This window comes from Pangasianodon hypophthalmus, chromosome 20, assembly GCF_027358585.1.
Source record: "Pangasianodon hypophthalmus isolate fPanHyp1 chromosome 20, fPanHyp1.pri, whole genome shotgun sequence".
Lineage (NCBI taxonomy): Eukaryota > Metazoa > Chordata > Actinopteri > Siluriformes > Pangasiidae > Pangasianodon > Pangasianodon hypophthalmus.
Genome location: NC_069729.1, coordinates 2,352,284 through 2,379,589, shown reverse-complemented (window position 1 = coordinate 2,379,589; position 27,306 = coordinate 2,352,284). Strand labels below are relative to the sequence as shown.

The window sequence follows — 27,306 nt, the reverse complement described above, 5'->3', positions numbered from 1 at the left end:
AGCTCAGAGCCGGCAGGATCGAGGCGGGCGAGCCAAGCACCTATAAGTGGGTCTTATGCAACATCCCCTTGTTGATGGTGTGTGAGAGAGAGTGGGTACGGGGAGTGGGCTGATGGCGGAAGCCTGACCTGCTTGTCTGTTTATGTAGGCAGTTGTTTAATGACGCCACCCACACACAGCTCCTCATGCTGGTGCGCTTCCTGTGGTGTCCGGCTGCCCTGCACCTGGAATACTTCATTAAAAACAGCAAACAGTGAATGAGAGCTTGCTGGAATCAGCTGCTTGGCCTTCATTGATTCATTTATTCATTATCAACAGCCCTAGTGTTGTGTGGTGTTCATAAGCCGACTCTGTGATTAAATGCACAGGATTAGATGCGCAGACAGCCGATGGACATGGACATCGTCTCGGACAGGTGGGGACAGCTTCTGAGAAGCGCTGTCTAAACCTCTGAGAGGATGAGTGCAAAAGTTTCCTTGAACTTATGAAAATTTGAAAGCATGAGGGTGCATTTCCTGCCCTGAGCTCCTCGTCCTTGAAGAGAATGTGTAGGTAAATATGGATGAGCACAATAACTGCTTGCTTCAGGGGTCATCTATGTAAAGATTTATTTTTATTAAATAGACCTCTTCCCACACTGTGCCTTTAAACCTTCCCATCATCTGAGTGTTTTCTTATTAAATACTGACATTCTGATTACACAGACACACAGAGACACACACACACGCGCACACACTTTTTTGGTGCTTTTAAGCAACAGTTGTGGTTTAAAGTAACTGCAGCTGTGTGATTGTGAGACATTCAGGAGGTGGGGATGATCCCCTTAGCCAGAAAGTTCTGTGTGTCTGATGCTGAGTCTGAAGTGGATGTTTGGGGTTGAGGGTAAGGGGGAGGATCAAGTTAGTCTCCACAGGTTTGTGGGTTATTACTGGGCTTTACGGAGGATGCAGAGGAATGTAGATTGTAATATGCTAAATAATGCTAAAGGCATACAGGTGGAGTTTGTTTGTCTAATTACACAAACCACTGTAATAATGATAATACCTGGTAAAATGACATCAGGTACATTGTGGAGCTGAGTCTTGACCTGAGTGCTTTCCAGTAATCAGCTTTCATTTTACTTTACTGTCTGTTATTTAGTGTCTGCTACTGATTGAGTCAATGCTGTGTGTGTGTGTGTGTGTGTGTGTGAGAATGCATCACTGCAGTTTGTCCAGTTCTAACTCATGTCTGACCAGTTACAGTAAATGGTTTCTTATAAAGAAAAAATAAATTCAGTTTGAAAGGGTTTGTCCTTTAAGGGTAAAAGTTGATTTCTCTTTTGGCTTAACTCACTGATCCCACAGTACAGATGCAAGTAACTTGAATTCACCTGTTGTGTTGAGATAAATATTTGGGGAAAAAGATGACAGGCTACATTTATTGGCAAATTAATTCACCCAATAGGTGAATTTTGTCTATTTGTCACCATAAACCATAATGAGTCAACCTGATACATGTAGTCTCTCACACAGCACGTAAGCAGCATGAGAAAGGTCACGTATGTGACAGACCCGGCGCAGGAGTCGCAGCATCAGCTCTTCATACACCAGCTGCTCCACGATGGCACTCACTGGACTGATTCTGATGAATCAGGAATTGCTGTTACTCATGGATTTTTGTGTGTTTGTTTTTCCCCTTTTTGCCCTCCTGTGATGTGCTGTTTTCCTGAGTTGTTGTCATATGCTGGTCAGGTGCTGCCATGTCGACAACATCGGCTGATTCTGGAGGCTTGTTTACACACGCAGTCATGAGTCCTCCGCGTTCACGCTCTCTAATGTTATAAACTGATTCTGTCTTATGAAACCTGTGTTGATCCACCCAGCAGCTCCTAATCTGATTGAGAGGTCTCTGACTTCACGGGCTTGCTGATGTAACGTCATTTCTTTTCGAAGGGCTTGTCTGTATAAAACTGAAGAACTGCTCATTTTTGCTTTCTTGAAATGCGGTGGCAGTTCATTAGGCGTGCGGAATGAAATTAACAAACTGTTTTGAAATAGTCCTCTTTTTTTGTATACATATCTTGGACTCTTTAAATCCATGTATATGTTCCTTTCTGTGTGTGTGTGTGTGTGTGTGTGTGTGTGTGGCAGTGTGTGCTTTATTCCCTTGAGCGTGAGTGAGTTTAACCTGGATAGAAGGCCACTTATGTAACAAGCTTTAAAAACTGCCCTAGAAGCTGGCTGATAACTTTCCCTCCCTCCCTCCCTCTTCGCTCCCTCTAGCTCCGACACGCCACACACTCATTTCGTGCCTGTTTGGCTCGTGAAAGTAGGGCAGGATTTTCCTACGCTCCTTTTTTTTTCTTTTCCTTTTTTTTTCCTGACCCAGAGCACGAGAGAGTGAGTTCCCTCTCTCTCTCTCTCTCTCTCTCTCTCTCTCTGCGTGTGTGTGTGTGTGTGTGTGTGTGTGTGTGTGCGTGCATGTGTACTCTGTCCCCTCAGCTGAGTTAAGTGCTTATGTAAGGAGGGATTGTTGAGGAGGGGGGGAGTAAAGAAAAAAAAAGGAGGAAAGTAGGACAGGATATACCAGAGAAGAAAAAAAAATACCACATAATCCTCGAACCTGAGCCGTAGCGCCCCCTTTTCTGAATTCTACACGTTCAGTTCAGTCAACACTAAAAGGAAGACAGAAAGTGCGTCATTTATTATTGGTATTTTTTTCCAGATGCGTTACTAACGTTAACGGGAACCACTATTTCACTGCTGAGAGGAAAAATGTTCTTGTCATGTCTGTTTCAGTGTGTGTGTGTGTGTGTGTGTGTGTGTGTGTGTCTGTATGTGGTCACAAACTGCCAAAAGGCAGATGGTGATAAATCAGGTGAGCTAAGGGAGGCACTCCAGGTTATTTCCGTGTGTGTGTGTGTGTGTGTGTGTGTGTGTGTGTGTGTGTGTGTGTTATGTAACTCCGGTGGTGTGAGCTAGGCAGGCAGTAAACAGGGCTGAGGGAGGGACGTGAGAACAGAACCCAGGAGCATGGCTGCACCATGCCACGCTTCATGAGGTCTTTAAAGGGATAGGCTTTTAATTCCAAATGAAACACACTCAGTGTCCAAATGCCACTTTTTCTGAGTTCCTAGTGAAACCTGGGTAACTATAGCTTTCGGGGGAATTCCGGTGCTGGAGAGCCACTGCCATGCACAGTTTGGTGTTTTTCCTGCTTGCCGGATTCAGCTGATGGAAAAACTCAGTCAGGCATGTAAAACCAGAGTGGCTCTCCCGCACTGGCGTTGACCTCTCCTCATTCGGAGTCTGCAGGAAACATGCTCTCTCTCAAAATGTACAAACATCTGCAACTCTAGGTCAATTTGAAGCATCACAAAGGAGCCAGAGTATATTTTAGCCAAAAATAACTAAATCGCTCACCAGAGTTTTCCAGAGACAGGTATTTCATTCATATTCTCTGCCTCTGCCTCTATCTTTTCCTACAGCCCACTTTAAAATGAACTTCACCCTGAATTAAAAAAAATTCTTAAGTAGTACATTTTCTCCCGCAAACCACCTGTTTCAAAATCTCCACTACTAGAATAAAGTTCCTAGCAGAGTTTGGTAGCAGAGCAGTCCATCCTTCAAGTGTTCTTTCTTTCTGTCCCTTTTCCTCCAGAGATCATTCTTCATCAGGCTGACGAGGGACAATAAGTCGGAGAAGTTCTTCAAGGTGTTTTATGAGCGGATGAAGCTGGCCCAGCAGGAGATCAAAGCCACCGTGACGGTCAACACCAGCGACTTGGGCAGCAAGCGCAAAGACGAGGACACGAACGACAAGGAGGCACCCACCAAAAAGAAAGGTCAGGACCTGCACAGAGCATGCACCGTCTCCCCCAGAACAAATGAATCAACCGGACAAAGAGGGAGGCAGTGGAAATGTCCAGGAATTGAAATAGCTCAAAGCCTGGTAGTGTAGTGCAAAATGTTTCTAAATGTAAGAACATTCTGAAACAAATCTAAGAGTTTTGAAATTGGCTTTCTTTGATGCTAAATTAATAACCACTAATATATAACTATACTAAATTAAAAGTGTATCACAGCAGGTTACTTTATTCGGAATAACATTACCACAATGCGTTTAAATACTTGAGCAAAAACAATCAAACATTTTTATCTCTCTTGTCTTCTCCTCCAGTAAAAGATGTCGCCGTGGTCACAGAAGAGGTGCGCGAACAGCTTCTGGAAGCTTCCACGGCCACAAAGAAGGCTTTCACTGCGTACCGACGGGAGGTGGACTCAGACGAGCATCTGGGCGGGGGCGAAGTCCAGACCAACTCTGGGGAGAAGAACCAGGACGAGAACGAGATGAGCGTCACCATCACCATCATGCAGCCCATCCTGCGCCTCATGCAGCTGCTCTGCGAAAACCACAACCGAGAGCTGCAGGTCAGCCTCAGGTCTAATCTCTGTACTGCCCCAAACCTGTGCTACCCGATGGTCATCCAGATGAAGACATTACAAGGAACATAGACCAAAAGTTGTGTGTTATAAGGAGGAAAAACCCCCTCAGACCAGAACCAGTTAGTGCCTGAGCTAGGTTTGGTTATTTCAAAGTCTGTGAGGTTATGTTTTGAAGGTTAATTTATCATTCATAAAATAAACCCAAATATGGAACATTGCGCATGTTCCCATTACAGACATAAGCGCTAGTCTCTGTGGGTGTTCTTCCTGAACCCCGTGTGTTCTAATGTACGAGTACCAGCGCACATCCTTTATATCCTGTTGACACATTTTCCACTGAGCTGTATCTTCTCCACCTCCGTCTCTCTCTTTGCCTCTCCAGAACTTCCTGCGCTGTCAGAACAACAAGAACAATTATAACCTGGTGTGTGAGACGCTGCAGTTCCTTGACTGTATTTGTGGCAGCACCACAGGAGGCCTGGGTCTGCTGGGGCTCTACATTAATGAGAAGAACGTGGCTCTCATCAACCAAACCGTGGAGAGCCTCACCGAGTACTGCCAGGGCCCCTGCCACGAGAACCAGGTGGACATACGAGCACATGCACGCGGCCAAACTCGCATTAAATATACATATGTGGATGCTGACACATACAGACACGTCCTTCTACAAGCTGCATCTCCTACATACATGTAAATGTTTGCTATGTACATGCACATAAAAATGCACATGAAAAAACAGCAATTGCATTAAGAACCCAAGTTTCCTGTATGTCGAGTTTCACTAAGGTGAGCAGGTCTGACTCCACTACAGCATAATGGTACGCGTTATTTCCGCTGTGCCAGGTTTCTATGGCGTCAAAGGCTTCTAATTGCATAATGGCAGTGTTGCTTTGTTCCTTACTGATGATGTCATTACCATTTTCCTCGGAATAGCATAATCACCTGATAGATCGAGCTTTTCAGATCTCGCTCTCATTAAAGCAACACTGTGACTGTGTAATTTAACACTAATCTGTAGGCGAGTGTCCCAGCGTATGGCTGCATTTGTGCGTGTTTTCATGCCTATTCATACATTCATTCATTTCCACACCTTTTTGTGGCTGGTAGATTGGAGCTATTAGATTAGTTGAAATCTCTCTTTATTGCCTTTTCTGTGAATTTGTGCATTAATAGTAACAAATGATAGACTCGATCTACGCAAACCTCCTACTGTGTCTTTCAGAACTGCATCGCTACTCATGAGTGCAACGGCATTGACATCATCATTGCACTCATTTTAAACGACATCAACCCTCTGGGCAAGAAGAGGATGGACCTTGTGCTAGAGCTGAAGGTGTGAATACCCACACACACACCCGCACACACAAACACAAGCGCACACACCCACGCACACGCGCACACACAAACACACACACACACACGCGCACACACATGCAAATAGCGTACTTCATAGTGCTTTTGGAGTTTAGTACAAATAGTAGGCATATAATTAGTATGTCATTTTGAACATAGCTGGAGTAGATATTTGCTGGAAGTGTAGCATGGATCCAGTTCTCTCAGCCTGAGCTGCCTCTCTGATGTAGTTTATGTCACATCCAAGCTTGCCACAATGGAAAAGAAAGTTTGCCATGATGCGCACAGAATTCATAGACTTTATCTCTTTTGAGCAGAATAACGCCTCCAAGCTGCTTCTGGCCATCATGGAGAGCCGTCATGACAGTGAGAACGCAGAGCGGATCTTGTACAATATGAGGCCTAAAGAACTGGTGAGTGTTGGAGGTTGTACTACTAAAAGTACTGCAAACATTTTTTAATGTCACATGATTTTTTTTCGTATTCCTATGTGTATGTTGATAAATGGCCCGTAAATTACAGTGCACGTGCACACCTCAGCTGATTTCTGTTTGGTGATGCCTGCAAATCTCAATTAATAAACGACAAGAGTGGAAAGCACAAAATGGCTAATAAACGGCCATAAAAAGAAGAATTTTCTGAAGCAGAAGTTAAAGCACTGTTGACTCGCGTCTACAAGAATAAAAAATATTATTAAATAATATAAAAATATTATTATCCAGCAGAGTCACAGCACGTGAAAAGGCCAAAATATGGAGAGAAATTATGGAGGTGAATTCAGTGTTCCATCCAGTGCAATATAAGCCAAGCTATACACACACACACACACACACACACAGGTCTCTAAATATCCATAATATAATCGGGCCTATATGAAAAGATGGGCCAAAAAAATCTTTATTTTGTGTGTATTTATAATAAATAAGCAGTTTGAACCCGACAGCATAATCCTTATATAGAAATGCAGTAACTGATGACAAATTGTAAGATTCAAAGCCAATCAGTCGAGGTTTACATGATGTAGGCTTCTTTTGCGTAAATTTACACACACTCAGGAGCAGGAGTAGGATATGTTTTTACGAATTTACAGGATGTTCATGAATGCAAAATTTTTTCATACGAGCTATTTACAAATAAATCAGTACACATCCAAATTGATAAATTTAATATATTAAATAAATAAATACATTTATAAATGATATATAAAATTTGATAAATGAGACCCACTGTGAATAAAGTGTCATGCATAAGTATTCACCCCTTTCTGTAGTGTTACATCCTGGAACTGAAATGGATTTAATTAGGATTATATGTCATGAATCTACACAAAATAGCCCATGCTATGAAAGCAACAGACCTCTTGGCTGCTTCTCTGACTAATCCCCTCTGTTCCTGGTTACTGGCTTTAGGTGGACAGACTCCCCTAGGAAGAATCGCGGTTGTGTCTTATTCACTCAGTTTTCAATGACTTCTGATGTCACCAGGACTAATGTAGTGCTTTCACAGCAACAGGAGTGAATAATTGTGCAATCACTACTTTTTGCGGTTTTTATTTGTAAATAATTTTGCATACTTTATTGTTTTTTTTTTTTCCTCCCCACTTCAATATTATCTGTTATCTTGTGTAGATTCATGACATATAATCTCAGTTTCATCCATTTGCGTTTCAGGTTTTAACACTATAAATTGTGGAAAAGTTCAAGGGGGTGAATACTTATGCAAACCACTGTATACAGATACTAGGCACTTAAAGGAAAATGTTTTTTTCAAGCTAATTTCTATCCACTGAATGTGTAGTGTATGTGTGATTACTACGCACATGTTCCTGTGCTGAGAAAAGAACTGAAAACTGACTAACAAGAAGCTTTGATAATTTTATAATGGAGATATTTAGATAATGGAGCTCTAGGGGCAGTTGTTGGTGCCCGAGTATATATAACGTGAATTCGAAACTACATCCCTAAAAATAAAGTTGTTAGAATGAGAAAGACGTGAGAGAATGTCTTAACAAAGCTGTTATGGATCTTATGGAGTTTTCGGTGTTCATACGTGCTCAGAACTACACTGGGAAGTTTGGCATAACCACAGATTCTTCCCTGAAATGATGATTTATATAGTTTTATAGCTTTATTTACTAACATCTTTGACTGAAGAATTCATGAAAGTGCTCTACAAAAATACTCCTTTTGCATAAATGTTTATTGACTGCCCTTAGACTTCCATTACCTTTTTGTTTGGAATAAAATGGTTTTCTATCCTTTTCTCAATACAAGGAAACATTTTGAAATTCCTGTCTGTGATCATTGTGCATACACACTGCCGATGTACAGTATTCCTTTAACCAGGTTGTGGAATGCTGCATGTGCTGTTGATTTCATGAAGACATGTTTCTGCAGGTGTGCCTGTTTTTGCACTGTAGTGAAAGCATGCACACACACTCTAATCATTGACACACAAATGTGCATGCCTAAACAAAGCACGTGCACACCCATGCTCAGTTTCTCTCTCACACATACACACACCCACACATACACACACCCACACACACACACACACACACACACACACACACACACACTCTCACATGTGTATGTGGTTGATGCATGCAGGTGGAGGTGATAAAGAAGGCGTACATGCAAGGAGAGGTGGAAGTGGAGCACTCTGAGGAGGACGGGGAGGGCGAGGAAGAGCACGCTGCCTCCCCGCGCAATGTTGGCCACAACATTTACATCCTGGCCCATCAGGTACATGTTCACACACAGTTCACAGTCTCATGCAAATACCTAGGTGCAAGTGTATATAAACACACAAATTTGCATACAATTTTTCATGTAATTATGTGGATCACGAACCAGTTACATAAATGCTGTAAGGAATTAAAGCACTTAAGGATCGGGAAAAAAACTCTCACGAACTGGGAAAAGAAAACTTTGTCCAAGTTTGATTTAAAAAGACTCCTTAAATGAAAGCTTTTGCATATCATCATTGTATCTGCAAAAATGCAGAGCCTCATTAGTACTCATTTATTGAGTGCATTTACATATACACAAAATAATTTTATTCAAATCTTATGGATGTAAAATTTTGGAAGTTCAGCATCTCTGATATTTCACGGGAAAACTAGGCAGATCTGTGGTCTCCGTGTATTTTATTACCTAATCTTTATTATGTAATCGGGGCAAGCAGACACCCCTGATGACTCACTCTGGCCCTGTGTTCAAAACTACAGAGAAACACACCTCCCAATAGCGGGTTATTATGAGTTCTCTAGCTAAACAGTATTATAACTGCATAACAATTTCTCAACAAGGTTAAATCAGCTGAGTATCATCATCATTCACTAGATTGCCACCAAATTAGAGAACAGATAAAAGTCTTACCTCTTCAGCAAAACTCCATCAAGCTTCCATCAAACCTCAAAAAGCTAAACCTCCATCATGCCTGAATCCATTTTCCTCTTATAGTGTAATATACTCACTATACTCTCTCACTACAGGACTGATTTCTCACTGTCTCTCCTCTGATTGGCTGTTGGCTCTTGTCTGTCACTGTGTAGTCAGAGTTCTTTGATGCCTGAAGCTGGAGCGTCATGTTGTTTGATGTGTCTGAGCCGGCGTATGACACGTACAAAGCCAATGTGGACCCAACACCCCTGACCTCGAGTCAACTGTGAATTACTGTGACAGACTCACAGCAGTTCAGGAACATTATATTCTAGAGGATTTTTCTGCCTTCGTTAAATGTTTCTAAACAAAAAAAATCTTGCACCCTGTAGATTAGTAAATCTGATTATGTCAATAATGTAATCAGTATGTTTATATACGCCAATTAATTCACTTTAACAGTATTAGTTTCCTTAACATAGACGATATAACCTATATAATCTATAACTATAACCTATATAATCTATCCTTTATTGCCATGTTCGTTTGGTTGGACACACAGATGACTCTGATGTTGAGTCGGCTCTGGTGTCTCTTTGCCAGTAAATACTTATTTGTTTTTATTGAGGCTTTATGGCTGCACATAACGCTGTCCCTCTAAGAGCTGTCCGTGTTTTGATACAAATAGAGGCAAGCTTTTTTCTCTGTCTCTTTCTCTGGCGCTGTTTGCGTAATGTAGAAAAACGAAACATATCCAATTAATGGTATGTGCGCACTGAATAACATGCATATTTGACATAACCATATCACACACACACACACACACACACACACACACACAGAGTGTATATCACTTTTCTTTTTGAACATATCTGCAGCTGGCCAGACATAACAAGGAGCTGCAGGCCATGCTGAAAGCAGGAGGAACGTACGGTGAGGGCGACGAAGCTCTGGAGTTCTATGCCAAGCACACAGCTCAAATAGAGGTCTGTACTTCCTGTTTCTGGCAGCCATTTTGGATCTCCTTTTCTCAGATTCTACTCCCTGAAAGACACCATGGCAGTTGTGTAATATGATTGCATGCATATTAGAAGAAAACTGGTACGAGGACAGGTGGCTGTTCATGAACACTGTAATCCCAGTGTTTAAGCTAGGACTGCTGTTTAGCTTTTTAATTTTCATAATTTGTTAGTTAATTAGTAAGCCGTCATGGCCTGAGTCAGGCGTCTTAGAAAAGCTATACACACACTGCAAATGCATATTTATTCTAATGTATAGACTGCACACTCTACTCGTGATGGTTTCACCAGGAGTTAGGGGTGAATGTAACCTGTGGTTGTTGCTCAGATCGTGCGCCTGGACCGCACCATGGAGCAGATCGTCTTCCCCGTGCCCAACATCTGCGAGTTCCTCACACAGGAGTCCAAGCTGCGTGTGTACTACACCACGGAGCGAGACGAACAGGGCAGCAAAATCAACGACTTCTTCCTGCGCTCTGAGGACCTCTTCAATGAGATGAACTGGCAGAAGAAACTGCGAGGTACTCAAGAGACCTCTGGTAGCGCAGACTCCGTGCCCTGTGCGTGGCCCCTCTCACTTCCTCTATGTCCTAAATAAGGTGATTTACACACTCTCTCACTCGCCGGGTGCAGCAGTTCAGGGCATCTTCCTCACGGAAAACCCTGACCTCATTACACCAGGGGCGTGAGGAGGGTGTGTAAAGCAGTTAAAGTAGAAAATATAAGTTAATTCTAATGTAAGTTAAGGCATGAGCATACAATCTTATAAGTGTAATAATCTTTATTTGCAGGCAGAGTAGAAAACATCTGGGTAAAAATAGACATGTAGCTCTCATCTAGCTCCCTGAAGAACAAGCAGATTTATCAGCATCTCCTTTGGAGGAGGGAAGGAGAGAGGGAGAAGAGAGAGTGCAAGGAGAGCACAAGTAGGAGGAAGGGGTTGATAAAAGTTCAGGTGTGTGTTGAGGATGACGAAACACGTGGGAGGAAAAGAAAAGAGCTCTGAATCTAGGAGGAAGGATGAGAGATACCTCAGGAGAAATGAAGGCAAACGATCAAGCCTCGCTTCTGTTAATAAAATTTGGAGGGAGAGCTGGAGGAAGTGAGTGAGAGCTGAGAAAAATGGCAAGTGCTTTGTGAAAAGAAAAGGAATGAAATGACGTGCAAGGTTGAGAAGAAACAAAAAACAGCAGGCAATAATATTAGCAATTTCTGTCCAGTGAGAGAGGAAGAGAGCTCATTTGTTTCTGCTTATTCTGTATTAGATTCTTATATTCTAATTACATGGCGCCAAAGAGCCCTTGGTAATTGGAATAAGGGCAGTGTAACCTTGTATACCGGTAGGCCCAATTTACTTCGGTGGTGTCGGGATGTCTTGGTAAAAAAGTAATAGAAAATAATGCTATTTTATAGTAGAAGGCTGTAAGTGTAAGGATTCACAGTGTTGCTTCTTCCTCAGTGGGAGTGTGTGAATGATCTTTCTCCACACAACAGCAGTTTCTTATCAGTTCAAAACCTCAGAGGCAGAAGCCTTTTCCGTTGGCACTAGGGGTGTGAAGGTATAGGGTGATAACAAAATGTGACACAATGACGTATGGTTATAGTGGAACTGATGATCATCTCACCTAAAAGAAAAAAATACATATCCCTTAAACTGTGCTATAGGATTTGTTAAGTGGGGTGGCTAATGTTTTTTTTTTTAAGATAAAAAATGCATTTCCACATTGTTTTGGTAAATGATGAAGACACAATCTCTTGTATCTGTTTTGAACAGTATTTTATGAAATAACACTTTCCCTGATTAAATGCAATGCTGTAAGCAGATAGCAACTCGCAGGAAATGTTGCACTGCGATGAAGAAGACTAGTCTTGTGGGAATTTTACCTTGTCAGTGAAATATTCAGGCTTTAACCGAAAACTGATGTTGGTTTGACACACAACAAACGTGAATGATCTTACTCGTCTGAGTTAAAACTGCTAAGTAACTCAGCATAGCTAGAAGTAAGGATAGTTATTGCTCCCTTTTACTACCATACTGCAGAGTGCTTAAACAGAAGTAGATTATTTAATAATGTTTAGCCGGAATGCATAAGAAAGCATCATTATTGTTATTTGTCTAGTCTTCCATGTGTTACTGCTAAGAAATACATCTAGCGCTAGCTTGTAGTCTAACCTGATATTCATGTCTGTTTCATAAAGACAAAAAAGGAAAATTGTGAATGAGAAAAATTAACCTTTGAAACCAGATGGTTAACATCAGTAGCACATAAAACTTTGTAACAGGTGCAGCGTAGGACCCATGAATGAGTATGTCTACAGACTGAGCACCTACGAACCAATTAAAAACCGGACAGAATTGGAAAAACAACTAAATTTTTAGTTGAGTTAAAATGAATCCATGGATGAGATTGGATGAGATTGTCCATAGACTCGGGTTGTTATGCACTGAATGAATTTCCTGTTTTTTATTCTTTAGAAAAATCTGACCTTGCTGGTTAATTAGTGCAATTTCACAAGCACCGCATGACCGACGAGGCTTTTACAGATTCTAGACTTTGAACAAATTTTTCCTTTTCAAAGGGATGGTATGTATGGAGTACCAACTAAATATAAAGCTCAGGAGATTCAGTTAAGTAAATGGGTTGTGCTCCAAGGTCAGCGGTTCGAATGTGCTTCGCAAGTTCGTTTGACCAGCTTTGAATAGAAGTTTTGGAGGTTTCCCTGGAAACCAGCCCATGTATGCCCTTTAACTGTTAATGTTCCACCGGTTCTCTATCAGGGGCTTGTCTTTAGGATATGTAGAACATGTGCTCCTGTTAAATTAGCCTCAGCCTTGCAAATGGGACTCTGCAAAACCAAATTAATATAGAGTGACTGAATGAATGAATGAATCAAACGATGACAGTGGGACAGGGAGTGTGGCAGAACAGGTGCTGTAAAGATGAGCTAATCACAGAGATAAACACTCCAACCTTACTGTACATCCACCAACCGTAACAGAATAAGTGCCTGGTAGCATTACACCAGACTTCCACCTGAGGTTGTTTGAGGACTTGCAGATGCCTGTGTACAAGTTTGTTCAATTCTACAAAACAAGTCAAAAAAACAAAACAAAACAATTTGCTAAATAAATAATGAACACAGTCCTTGCACTTTTTAAATCTCTTCCCAAAAGCCACTTAGACAGAGTTCTACGGTTAAAGGATTTAATAATAATCACAATATGTTTATGACTGATAACCTTTTGATGCACAGAAGCGCAGATGTGTGTGTGCATGCACTAGTGTGTGTAGTATCAGGTCTTAAGACATGTTGTCTGTTTGCTAACAGTGTGTGTTGGGTGAATGCAGCTGCATCCCCCATGTTGTAGTTGTTTGCATGTGTGTTCTAAGCTTTGTATTGAGTCCATAGGTTTAGTAAGTGCATACATTAAGATGTTCATGTGTGGATAAGTTTTGTGAGTGAGTGTGTATGCTATCTGTCTGTTTCTCTGTCTCTCTCTCTCTTTCCTGTCCTCTTTAGCTCAGCCCATTCTGTACTGGTGCTCAAGAAACATGTCCTTCTGGAGCAGCATTTCCTTCAACCTGGCTGTCCTCATGAACCTGCTCGTGGCCTTCTTCTACCCGCTGGAGGGAGTCCGCGGAGGTGAGACACACTCGTACATGTAGAGACGTATAGACATGTAGTATACATGTTGCTGTCCATAAGTAATTGAACAGGGTCAGTTTTAACTCCTTCACTGGGACTGACAGTTACAGATGCCACGCCTCCTTCACTGGGACTGACAGTTACAAAGGCCACGCCTCCGTCACTGGGATTGACACTTACAAAGGCCACGCCTCCTTCACTGGGACTGACAGTTACAAAGGCCACGCCTCTTTACTCTTTGATGAAAACTTTTTTTTATTTATATATTTTTAAATTCTAATTCAATGTGTTAAATTAGAGAGCCAGAGCAGGCAAAACGGTTACTGTCCAGTTGCTTACAGACTTGAACGCTTCACACACACACACACACACACACACTTACTTATGTGCACATATGACTGATAATAAGCCTCTGGGCTTCTTGGCTAGATCACTGTTGAGATGCACAGCAGGCCTCAGGGTCCTGAAAACACTGTGTAGAAGATCACAGGTCTGTTCAACTCAGAGGCACAAGAAAAGGAAGGAAACCGACAGCATCAAACACCGTATAGATGTCAGTCCTAATAAACACAGTGCATGCCCAGCGAATGTTTTGGAATGTGACAGTTAAATGAAAAAGCAGAGCCACTGAGCATATACAACAAAATAAAAAACAGGAATAGAAATATTTTTCCCCAGAACTGGCCAAACTCTCACGTCTCTGTGCTGGGTTTACACATTACACACACAGCTAAAAGTGTTTTATAGGGGTAATTTGGTGTAAACCTGTCGCCGTGTATAAACATGCAACACACTTGCCACGCAAGAGGTGAAACACGGATGGGAAGAACCTGACCGAATTTTCTCAGGGTGTAATCTGGAGCTTCACAAAGCCAGGGCAAAGCTGTGGCCCGATTCTGCCTCTGGACACAGTTCTAATGCTGCTTACGACAAAACCTGTTATTATTCTTCAGGATATCCAGCTGTATAACATAGTAGTGTTTTGGATTCTTTCTGTCTCTCTGTCTCTCTCTCTCTCTCTCTCTCTCTCAGTGTGGTAAATACTGAAGCAGAAGCTGTAGTGCCTGATTTAATACTGGAATTGTCCGATTTGGTCCACGTGTGGAGAAACATTATCAGAAATTCAGAAAATTAGTTTTTACCACTCGGACGTTTTTATTAAATAAACATGATGGAACAAATCTGCATTTCTGAATGTTCATCTAACATAGTTTTTGACCTTTCCCCTATAGCACTGATGAAAATACACCCCAAAACCTGCACACATGTAGCTGTGTACTTCTCACCAGCACTTCTAGTTCCCATGTGAACCAAAAACTCTAATTTAAATTCAGTGTTTTGTAAGACTTTCTATAAGACTTCTGCTTTGCATTTCTGTAGAAAATGGTTTCTTTGCTGCAACATGTTCTGCAAGACCATTTCCTAGAAACTTCTGACTCTGCCTCATGATAAACAAACAATTGACTTGTTTTTATGTTTTGAGTTTTGGTATCTTTAAGGAAATGGCCTTTACCTGTTGTTCATCAGATGCAGACAGTGTTGTGGCTAGTTCACTGTTTCCTGTTTCATTTTGCCCATTCCTTTGACATCTTGAAAATTCAGTTTGGTAAGCTCTCCCTCTAAGAATGCCCTTTTCAACCTTTTTTTTTTTTTTTAACAAAAAACAAAACAAAACTATTACCTTGTCTGTTAAAGTATGTTTTGCATCTCACCTCGAGGCACCTAAGGAACGTCAAGGTTACCTGAAGAAATTTAGAAAACAAACCCATGATCTATTTGTCTCACAAGATATCAGTAACTTCAGTAACAATAACCACTGTTTGGCTCTCTCTCTCTCTCTCTCTCTCTCTCTCTCTCTCTCTCTCTCTGTCTGTCTCTGTAGACTGGATATGGATTAATTTTAACAACAATTTTTCTCCTCCCATTTTTCCATTTCCTACCAAATTGATTAAATATTTACAGTTGCAACAACATACAAAATAAATAAAATATAAATAAAGGAACCACAATAATAAACAAACTACAAAATGCTATTTCGACATTAGTAAACTGCTCACTTCTGCTTATCAGGTAAATGAAACACACACACACACACACACACACACTCACACAGAGATTTCCTGCTGATAGTCCCGTGTCTGATCCATGATGGTGTAATCCTGTGTGCACAGTGTGGTTGTTGTCTGTTGTACTGATAGTTGCATCACCCTGCAATCTGATCACTGCATTCTAGTTTAGCTTTAGTGTTTAAACTTCTTTTGTGTGTGTGTGTGTGTGTGTGTGTGTGTGTGTGTGTAATGTGACAGCTGCCTCTTGAACCTGAGCTTTTGGCCTTGAAAACTCGGCCCTACATAGCTCTAAGTTAGATCAGTTATAGAGCACAACTGGGTGCCTGAACATCTTCAGACCCTCTCTCTGTTTAAGCTGAACACACACACACACACACACACACACACACACACACACACACGGACTATAGAACACGTTCCGTAAGTGCTTTATCCTGGACAGGGTCACGGTGAAGTTTAATGTTAATGCATTCGTTAATATAATTGAAAAAAAGATTTTCGTGTCGTTTTGTCCAAACAGCGCACGAGTTCCTCTGTGGCCGTGTTTGTGATTAGATATATTTAGATATAGCTCTCAAACATGTGATTTACGATCCCTACCTCATCGTTTATTCAAAAAACCTGTTTCCATCACTCTTTTTCACATCTAGTTTTAGATCAATGTTTCCATCTCAGCCAAGCATAGAAAAACATTTTTGCCATATTTAGTTTTTTTTTTTTTTTTATTTCTATTCTGTCCCGTCCCCCCTGTACCCCCGTCAAATTTTGCATAAAAGTGCGAGCGGTCTGTAGACTTTTCCGGAACAACTCTTTTCTCGCTCTTCCTTTTACTGCAGTGGCGTTCCTAATTTCTATCTTTCTTTTTATCCCCTCTTTATCTTTGTTTGGTTTCTCTCTCTCGCTCTCTTTTTCTCACTCTGGCTGTGTGTGTGTGTGTGTGTGTGTGTGAGAGATGAGTCCTGCCATTGTTGCAGTTGCAGTGTTAAAGTGAAAAGCCGTGCTTTGAGAGGTATAAACTGTGTATTGTTCAGGCCTGGGTCAGGCAGCGAGCTCTCTTTTGTTAAAGCTTCCTCATCGACTCGAGCCTTCCAGCCATGTTGCCTTTTACATGGGGCTTCTGTAGCCAAAATTCTTCCCACAGCCAAGAGCAAGCCAGTCGCCACCACACGCTGGTTCAGTTCAGGTCACCATGAGCGACGCACGAAAGAGCAAAAGCAGATTCAACGAATGGCCGCCTTTTAAAAATAATCTAGTAAATCTTTAACGCATATAAAAACAGGTTGGGTTGTAATATATGGTGCTGGCATATCTGTATCTTCATCATAGAGGATCATTGTCATTTTAATAAGCTTCCAGCAGCTTGAACATTAACGAACTTTAACGAGGAATAAGGGAAGTGCTGTTTTGGGTTCCTACACACATTCTTTTGATCATCTAATTGTTGCATCTGAAGCGTGAAGGCCGAAAAATTCAGCTCAGTGCATGCTCAGTGATGAAAAACAATAACAAATCTTTGTATATTTTCTGCTTACTCTCTCCTTTTCTTTCATTGCTCTGTTCTCTTTAAAGTTTGCATCTCTTTATTTTAGAGCACAGCCCAGTCAAGCACATTCTCCTGATTGAGTTCATTTTATGTTTTTATTATGCACAGTGTTTTACACTGTGTGTGTGAAAGTAAGCAGTCTGTGTGTGTGTGTGTGTGTGTGTGTGTGTGTGTGGACAACACAAAGGCTTGTCTCAACCTGAGTTCTTTTAGTGTCCCAAATCTTCCAACCCCTGGAGTGAATCTTCCCTTAATTCCATGCTCAGTTCCCCCTATTTATTATTGTTGCCTCTTGTTTTGCTCTCCTCTTCTCCGGTTCTCCCCTCGCCTCTCCCTTCTCCACGCCTCCTCACTAGGATTTAGGTCAGTGTCTGCTGGTCCAGTACTGAACAGTAGCCCCCAAACACACACACACACACACACACACACACAAACGCAAAGACACTTGTAACTACAAGTTGCTTTCTGTCTTTCTCTCTCTCTCTCTCTCTCTCTCTCATCCACACACACACACACCTGCACACTTGCACCTTCTCCACTGTATGTTTTAGGTATTCAGGATAAATGATCAGGGACTTTGTGACTCACTGCAGCATTTGGAATTCAGGAGGTAAGAGTAAATGAGGGCCTATCCTTCCCTGACCCACCATCAGGCACTGCTCTCTCTGTGTGAGTGTGTGAGTGTGTGTGTGTATGGTTAGACAGATGAATGGATGTAGGCAGGCAGGGAGCTGGTGACGTGTGGCTCTGGCTGTGCTGCTGGCTGCGGGCCCTGTGGGCCGGAGCTCCTCTCCTTTCTCAGACCGACGCTCATGCATCTTTCAGCAGACGATCGCTATTTTTAGCGCCCTGCATTATGTAACCAGCACCTGCCATTTGATCTCCGCACGAGGGAGGGAGAGAGAGAAAGAGAAAGGGATGGAGGGAGTTAGGGGCTTAAACGTTGCTTCTCTATAGATCCCACAAATCCAACTAACTCTCTTCTTCCCACACAGTTACACACGCACATGGACACTTGCACATGTTTGGCCCTGATAGGTGTGTGTGTGTGTGTGTGTGTGTGTGTGTGATAGTTCAGGGCAGGTCCTGGAAGCCAGGTACACAGACTCACACTTAAGCCTCATTTGAATATGTCACACTTTGTGATTTATGTAATCTGGCTTTCACTCCCTTCTCTTTTTATCAACTCGTCCTTTCCTCGGGGAGTTAGAATGTGCCAGAGCATGTTCAGCAGGTGAATCCACTGCGTTTGCACTTCCGCACAAGTCAGGCGTGTGTGTGTGTCTTTCTCTTTTTTTTTGGTCTGCTCCATGAGGCACTCAGAGTTCCTAGGAATAGACTTTGCTCTAGTCACGTGCCATTCTTTTCTATTGTTTTATTTTCCGTAAATACAATTCAGCCAAGTGACTCATGGTTTGGGTAAATGCAAATTAGGATGTCTGGGAACAGGAAAAGTAGAAGGAGAAGAAGAAGAAGAAAGCGAGTTGGGTCAGGAAAGTTTAGGAAAAAAGTGCTTTGCAGTAGAAACTTTGGTTTTGTCTTGTTTTCTCAACACAAAATCCTTTAAACCCAATAGACAAAATCAGACCTGAACAACCATCACAGTCACTTGTTGGGTGTTTTTTTTTTTTTTTATAAACACATGCTCCAATTTCAGCCACACGCGTCACTGAAAAACCAGCGTGGCTATATCTATAACAGCTCAGGTGACAGATGACATTCACTTATGTGACAGTAACACGCAAGTGTGTGTCTAATTGAGATTTTCTACATTTTATGCACTGTAAAGTGGCAAATCAAACTATCTCCAGTAAATTCTAACATCCCTCCCATTCTCTACCCCTGTGTTTAGTCCCCATTCAGCAGCGTTTGGTGCAAAAAACTGGAAGAATCAGTTTTTTTCTTTTCCTGGTTTTCCTACAATGCTTAAATGCAAAATAAACCTAATGGTTCACACCCACAAGCAGTAACAGTAGCAGGCGGTAAATATCTACAGACTTCTTGTTTGTGACTTCTTGTATACGTGAGCATGATGTCTCCTCTAGATTCAGCTGTTCAGACTCTAAAGGTCTGTGTTCATGTGTGTCTGTATGTGTCTCTGTCTTTCAGGAACTCTTGAGCCTCATCTGTCGGCGTTGTTGTGGGCGGCCATGTTGGTGTCTCTGGCCATTGTGATTGTGCTGCCGCAGCCTCACGGGATCCGAGCTCTAATCGCGTCCACCATCCTGCGACTCATCTTCTCTGTGGGCCTCGAACCCACGCTCTTCCTGCTTGGGGCGTTCAACGTGAGTGTCTGTGTGATTATGTGTTTGTAACTGAAAGGATTTGTGTGTGTGTGTGTGTGTGTGTGTCAAAAGTAACCTTTGCATTCTCTGTGCGCACTCTGTGTTGAGCTGAGGTGTGGAGTGCGTCACTGGACTATTCCTCCCTGTCCTCACACCCTTCTGCTAAAACACAACCTGGCCAGTGAAAAGGCCACCAGTGTTCTACTTCAGTTCACACACACACACACACACACACACACACACACACACACACACACACATTTAAAGTCAGCACAAACATGAGTGTACTCCAGTGGTGACACGTTGCCCTGGTTCTTTGCCATGTCACGCCTACAAACATCGTTTAACCACGTCTGCGCTGTTCGTGCTGCAATTCCAGAGCTTTCTGTTTCGTTGTAAATTTAAGATAAATATTATAACTGCTCATTTCATCCACTTTTTTATTTACCTAAAAAAAAACCTAAGTCTTTATTCAGTGTTTGTTTGTATTTAGTAAAGTGGGTTGTAGAATGCGTGCATGGTGACACTTCATATTTGTTACAGTTCGGTGTCTTCCGCACTACACCAGCGGTTCTCAAAGCCACAGACCTGTTTAGCTGGAAAAAAAAATTCCATGGACCCCTCAGCCCAGATTTCTTTTTTTTAAATTTTTTTTTCCAAATGCACACAATAATATTCTGTTTTTTTATTCGTAAACTTTCCACTGAGAGAACTGGTCCAAATTGACATTATTTATAGCTCTATGTGATATCTTTTTATAAAAAATGTAAATAAATGTAGTGTAACTGACCGAAAGTAGCTGATTTGATGTTAAAATTTTGCACTTAATCTTTAAAACTGTAAAATGTTACAATTTATACAGATTAAAATTTTTTCTCCTTTTCAGTTTTAAAATTGACCTTTTTTAAAAATATAGAATACATTTATTTTGAAGACGTTATATAAATCATTGAACAGTTTTTTTTAATGCAACACTACTGTATAGCTGGCAGGTTGTGAGCAAACCTATATATTGTGATACGTGTCGTGTATCGTAGAAATGAGAATCGTGGTATATTTTCGTCATATCTTCTGCCCCTAGTGACCAGTCATCTCAGAGAACTCAATATTAAATACATCTTTGATAATGGTGTCTTGTGATTTCCACTGCTGTAACTGATTATAAAAAAAAAATAAATTAAAAAAATCATGGACCCCACTTTGTGTACCACTGCACCATACAATTCAACACTCAAACTTTTGGACGTTAAAGCGGCAGATTTGTTGAGACAAGTAAACTAAAACTACAGCTTCTTCTGACGTGTTAACACTAAACTGACCTAGCTAACAGTCTCCTTACAATGACTCCATACTGGTAGCTAACAAACCTTCTTAGGCAGCTAGCATCCATGGGTTGGCTGTATTGGGTTTATGTAACTGTTTTAATACTGAACCAGTGGCTGGTTTCTCTAAATACAATCAAGTCAGTCTCTCTCTCTCTCTCTCTCTCTCGTGCTCCTTAGTGTAACTGATCCTGTGGGGAAAGTGATTTAAGCAGTGCAGATAATGACCAGCTGCAATGAGCTGGAATATAAACAGTTTAGTCTGGAAGGCTTTTTTTCCCCTTCGTTTGGTTGTCACAGCTTACTGTGTGCTGGTCTTACAATGTAGTACATCTTGTGTGTGTGTGTGTGTGTGTGTGTGTGTGTGTGTGTGTGCGCACATGTTTGTGTGCATGTTAGTGGCGTTCACTATGATTCTCTAACACACTGTGGGGCTTAGTTAACACAGTAATGTATACGGTATGTTATATTAGTGATCAGGCTGTAATGAAAACAGCATTTTTCACACTAAACTAAAGGTATTGTGTGGAACGCTATCTGATCCCCGTGGCCTTTCTTAAATTAGGATAATTTAGAGGCACTACCTACATTTTTAAAAGACACAGGATCATATAGTTTGTTTACTTGAAACAAATTCTGTCTGTATTTTTTTTCTGCTCACCAACCACAGTTTTTTGTGTGTGCTTGTCAAAGGTGTGCAATAAGGTGATCTTCCTGATGAGTTTTGTGGGAAATCGGGGGACGTTCACACGGGGTTATAAGGCCATGATCATGGATGTGGAGTTCCTGTACCACCTCCTCTACCTCATCATCTGCATCCTGGGTGTCTTCGTACATGTCTTCTTCTATAGCCTGCTGGTAAAGTGAACACACAAACACACACACATACACACACATGCTACTCTTTCTCTGACCACATCGTCGTTTCTGTCCAGCTGTTCGATCTGATCTACCGAGAGGAAACTCTGCTGAACGTGATAAAGAGTGTGACGAGGAACGGGCGCTCTATCGTGCTCACCGCCGTGCTCGCGCTCATCCTTGTCTATCTGTTCTCCATCGTCGGCTACATTATCTTCAAGGACGACTTTATTCTGGCTGTCGATCGAATCCCGAATAAAACACTCGGTATGGACAGCAAGGACAAAAAAAAATGGTTACATTATGGTTACTAATATCAGAATATCAGATTAGTATGTTTATTTTCAGAAGTTTAAACTACTTTATCCAAAAATCGATGAAGGCTATTCGGGCACCAGCTTGCATGAACTCTGTATGTTTCTTTTGTTGACTGAAGATGGTTTAAGTGTACTTAATTTTTCACTGGCTGTTTCTCCAATCTAATAGAGCAAACCGCCACTATGATGAGCGAGTTCCTGTCGGGTGGGGTTTGTCAGAAAGAAGGTGGTGGGGAGAACTGTTCAGCAGAGGCCACAGTGGAATGTAAGTACACTTATTTCACAAAGTGTATTCAATCTCCAGCATGTTCTCATTCACAGCAAGCAAGCAACATTTCACTTAATACCAGTGACTGAGCTGCCAGACCTACTGAAAACCTGCCTTGAAAATGTAAATAAATGTATTGTATTATAATAATATTACGTGAGGCAATAAAAAGGTTTTTCTTTAGTTGTGGAAACAAGTCATAATCACTGGTTTGTGTCATTGTCTCAAAATAGAAATAATGATTGTGTGCACATTGTTGACCTTCTTCATCCCTCATTCCTGCAGCATGCCTTTACAGAACAAAAAGGTGACAGTGGCTCACTGTGTGTTTATGTGCCTTTGTAAATTAGGAATGCACGAGTGTGTGTGTATTGCACGTGTAAGACTGCTTGTATGTTTGGTATGTACGTGTTTTAACGTGTCGTGTGTGTGTGTGTGTATGTTTTGCCCTAGCCGTGGCTGCAGTGGTGGTGGAGGATAAAGAGCGAACATGTGACTCTTTGCTCATGTGCATTGTGACTGTACTCAGTCACGGCCTTCGTAGTGGTGGAGGAGTTGGGGATGTGTTACGAAAACCTTCTAAAGAGGTACAACACACAGTGCAAACACAATGCCTTTGTCACCTAATCACACCCTTCACAGCAGCGCAGTACACAAACACCACTAACACATTCACTACCTCATAACCACATTACTTTCACAAATATTACCTACCTTAGTTTCTAAAACGTGTTGTTTTGCTGAATATTGTGGGGAGAGTATTAATTTGGATATTTTCTAGTTTAATAATGTAGTACTTCTGGGAAATCAGGCTATTATCATTAGTTAATAAGCAATTTTGTGTATTACAGAGATGATTGCCTACTACAGTGTCACTCATCGTGTGAGAGGAGAACACTTAAATAAGCATTATTTCTACACAGCTATGTAACAGGCTTTTAGATTGTAGCCTGTTTGTACTATTGTGAGGAAATCTTTTTTTTTTTTTTGACACAGACTTCTGTAAGTCGCTTTGTATAAGAAGGTCTGCTAAATACTATAATTGGAAATGAGTATTAAGGGACTTATTGAGAGATTATTATCAATCTAGTATAAGATTATTTAGTCTGTTTTTAGATGTTTTTACTCATTTCAGGTTTTATATTGCCTTATTCTGTCAGCAGATAATTTTGCTCTTTTCTAGAAATAAATGCTTAATATTGGCACAATTATCTGCCAAATATCAAGCATGAAATTGGTAAAAAAAAAAAAAAAAAAAAGGTTTAATAATCTTAGATTTTTTTAAACTGTATTTTTATAATTTAAAAAAACTAGATACATTGGACGATATTAAAAAATATTTTCACTTGCTAAGAAGTCATTTTTTGTGGCGTATGTGTTATGAATGAATTGAGACTGGAGGTTTATCATTAAGGTCTTTGTCTGTGTTGAGAACAAAGATAGAAACATTTAGCCTTTAGTGTTTTAAAAAGCAGGGGTTATTTGCCGATGGATACTGCACTTATTAATAGGTCGCAACGTTAATACTTTCTTCCTGTATTTTGTGAACTACGTTCTCACTAGGCAAAGTTCATACACAAGTCCAAATGATGGTACCATGTCCTTTAAAAGACTGGCATCACTTTGCCACCTCTCCTCCTTCCTCCCTCTGCTTTCTTCTTTCCAGGAGCCTTTGTTTGCAGCTAGGGTGATCTATGACCTGCTGTTCTTCTTCATGGTCATCATCATCGTCCTAAACCTGATCTTTGGTGTCATTATCGACACCTTTGCTGATCTAAGAAGTGAAAAGCAGAAGAAAGAGGAGGTCCTCAAGACCACCTGCTTCATCTGTGGTGAGTAGACACATATGCAGGCCCTGTTTTTGATAAAGCATTAATAAAAAGTAGTAACGCTTGATTGCTTAGAGTATGAAATGATGCATAGCAGGGGGAACTTGATGATGTGTAATTCTTCAGAATTACTTGTGATTTTGTGCATACTTGATGCTATGTTTCATCTCTGCAACGTGTATCAGGAAGTCCTTATTAAGCGGCTAACCCAACTGTCAGGCACAGAACGAGCTGTTTTCACTCAAACAGTGTAAACATCGAGACTCTCTCTTCCCAGAAGGTTTAGTCATGGCTGCTACTGTGGGGGAGTGTCTTCTCTCGCTCACACACACACACACACACACACACACACACACACACACACACACACACACACAACACAGATTCTCACAGCCTTCATCATGAAGAAGTGTTGGGGGGGAGACGTGGGGGGCGAGGGGGGTTTAATGACTTGCCCAAAAGCATGAATCATGAGTGCTGTTACTGAAACTACAGTTCACTGGGATTGTGCTTGTGTTATTTGCCTGTAGGTGTTACATTATTCTAAATATGACGACAGAAATACTTCCTGTTGCAGTCATCAACATGTTTTATGCGCTTTAGTTCCACGATGTTTTTTTTCCCCAAATACAGTTTGCTGATGCTGATGATGCAACCTCACTCCACTGGTCGATTTTCATTTAGCTCAAAAATACCCTTTTGTAACTGTCACAAGACCCATCACCTCTATTTACTTATGACACATGACACACACACACACACACACACACACACACGCGCGCCATAAGACACACTTGTATGTTGACTACTTACTTCCCTTCTCAGAAGTGAGGAACTGAAGGAATACTGAAAGTGGAATAATAAAACAATTATCCAGCTCCTCAGATTTTGGGGGTGGGGTGGAGGGGTGGTGTTTCATACTTTTTAAATAATGCAATGTCTTAACCAAGAACCTTTAATCTAAAGTACCTGGAGGTTACCTTGAGTAGAGCACCTGGGGGATCACTGGTTTTAATCCAGTGTGTGAATGTGATATTTTTACTTATAACAGTCATAATTTCCTGCTGTTATTCTGATGTTCGTCCCTTATTAAGGCATCCATAAAACTCCATAAAACTTTTATGTGATTTGTGTGTGTGTGTGTGTGTGTGTGTGTGCATACACTGACAGGCTTGGAGAGGGACAAGTTTGACAACAAGACGGTGACTTTCGAGGAGCACATCAAGGTGGAGCACAACATGTGGCATTACCTGTTCTTCATTGTGCTTATTAAAGTGAAGGACTCGACTGAGTACACAGGACCTGAGAGCTACGTTGCTGAGATGATCAGGGTAAGAGCGATTTACGAGTGATAAAATCCTGCACGGCAAAATTTCATTATCCTCAAGACCTAGCGTTCATTCTGTCAGTGCTATAGATCGCCACACATTTGCTGCCGTAAAAATGTCATAAGACACCACAGGTTATCGTGACATATTACGTCAATACGTTCGCATGTGAACGGTGACGTGTTGTGTGTTGTTTTTTCAAGAATGATGGTGTAATGAGAGACTTTGCATGCTTTTAGTGAAATGTAAATGAACCACTGAATCATGATCCGGAAACTTTTACAAACTTACATGCACTCACATGCAGCTCTGCATAAGCTTTGCATCATATGCAGCAGCTTTAGATCAGTTCTAAGGTTCGCTGGAATACAAGTACGTAACGTGACGCATTTGAAATGACAACAAAGCCTTTGACAGTAAAACCAGAATCAAAGCCCACTCAGACACATTCATTTAGAGACTTCCAGAAACTCTGCCGCTTTGCAAAGGCGTAGCTTTTTCTTTTTCTGTTTTACTGTAGATCTGATCAGGTTTCTTTCCTGTGTGTTTTCTTATAATACTTAGAGCATCGATTAGTATATTTAAGAAGAGTTAAATAATTCCTCTGAAATTTAGTAATGGAAGTTTTAACAAAATCTATTTAATCCGAACAAACCTTTTACATCTGATGGAAGTTCATGGCTACCCAAAAACATTCCAATTAACTCACAAACCATCGATAAGGGTTTTTGAGGGGGTATAGATGGTCCAGCACATGTGTAAAGGCCTCATAAACACTAAAGCTCTCAATCACTAGAGTGAAAGCACCCACATAAGTCAGGGGCAGCTGCTCCTTAGAGAGAGTGGTTTAGCTGAGTATTTTCCACTACATTCCACGCAGCAAATCCATCTTCTGACCCTGTGTCAACCCACCCAGTTACGTAACGAGCTAAAAGAACTCGTGTTTTTTTTGCCCTAAATCTGAGCTCTATTACCCAATCTGTCTGTCTGCATTAAGACTCAGAGCAGTCTTGGCAGCAGCTCGGAATGTGTTAATGCATGAGAGAAGCCATCTAACGATTGAACGCGCACACACACACACACACACACACACACACAAAAATTTTACTTCAGTAGTATGGCCAGAGGAGCAGGAGTTGGCCCTGTGATTGCAGCTAAGCCTTGTGGGAATGTCCCTGTCTTCTGTGTATGTGTGTGCTCTGCTCCAAGAAATAGTGACCTCCTTTGACCAGGATTACCTCAACTTCCCTCAAAAATGCTTCCCCCATCACAACCTCAGTGAAACGTGAATCCCACTGTGACACAACAGCTCCTGGAAAGCATTAACCCCCCAAAAAGGGTCAGAAGTGCCTTAAAAGGGCTTCCGTGCTCAATTTTATCAGATACGCTGTCCTTTTTTTTTATATCCGTTTTTTTCAGTAAGCCCAATTTGTCTCACTTTGACGCATCAGCAATGCAGCACTAAAGTTATAGGGTGCAGCGTGGAGTTTTATAGAAGGAAAAGTGTGCAGGAAAGCCCCTACTTTACCAGTGGTTTCTCTCTTGACGCAGTCATCGCACTGTTTGGTTGGTGACACAGTTTCTGATCCGCCGGGCACTGGCCCAGTTCCTGAGCGGTCTTATGAGGAAGCACCTGACCTGAAGATTAGCCAGCCTT

At 41.4% G+C, this 27,306-nt stretch overlaps 1 protein-coding gene across 13 annotated transcripts in view; it reads left to right on the top strand.

Moving 5' to 3' along the window:
* Positions 1-27,306, top strand: part of itpr1b (inositol 1,4,5-trisphosphate receptor, type 1b) — a 110,808-nt gene that overhangs the window by 71,749 nt on the left and 11,753 nt on the right. For 7 of the 13 annotated variants that reach the window (XM_026935780.3, XM_053226937.1, XM_026935787.3 and 4 more), the window contains 16 exons: positions 3,643-3,826; positions 4,162-4,412; positions 4,810-5,010; positions 5,650-5,760; positions 6,098-6,193; positions 8,390-8,524; positions 10,042-10,149; positions 10,511-10,742; positions 13,705-13,827; positions 19,552-19,727; positions 21,743-21,907; positions 21,985-22,174; positions 22,394-22,489; positions 22,946-23,079; positions 24,159-24,324; positions 25,492-25,652. In XM_026935780.3, the coding sequence (XP_026791581.1) occupies positions 3,643-3,826; positions 4,162-4,412; positions 4,810-5,010; positions 5,650-5,760; positions 6,098-6,193; positions 8,390-8,524; positions 10,042-10,149; positions 10,511-10,742; positions 13,705-13,827; positions 19,552-19,727; positions 21,743-21,907; positions 21,985-22,174; positions 22,394-22,489; positions 22,946-23,079; positions 24,159-24,324; positions 25,492-25,652 (2,529 nt within the window). The remainder of the gene's footprint in view (positions 1-3,642; positions 3,827-4,161; positions 4,413-4,809; positions 5,011-5,649; positions 5,761-6,097; positions 6,194-8,389; positions 8,525-10,041; positions 10,150-10,510; positions 10,743-13,704; positions 13,828-19,551; positions 19,728-21,742; positions 21,908-21,984; positions 22,175-22,393; positions 22,490-22,945; positions 23,080-24,158; positions 24,325-25,491; positions 25,653-27,306) is intronic. The other 6 variants (XM_026935790.3, XM_053226942.1, XM_026935789.3 and 3 more) reach the window with 1 other exon arrangement.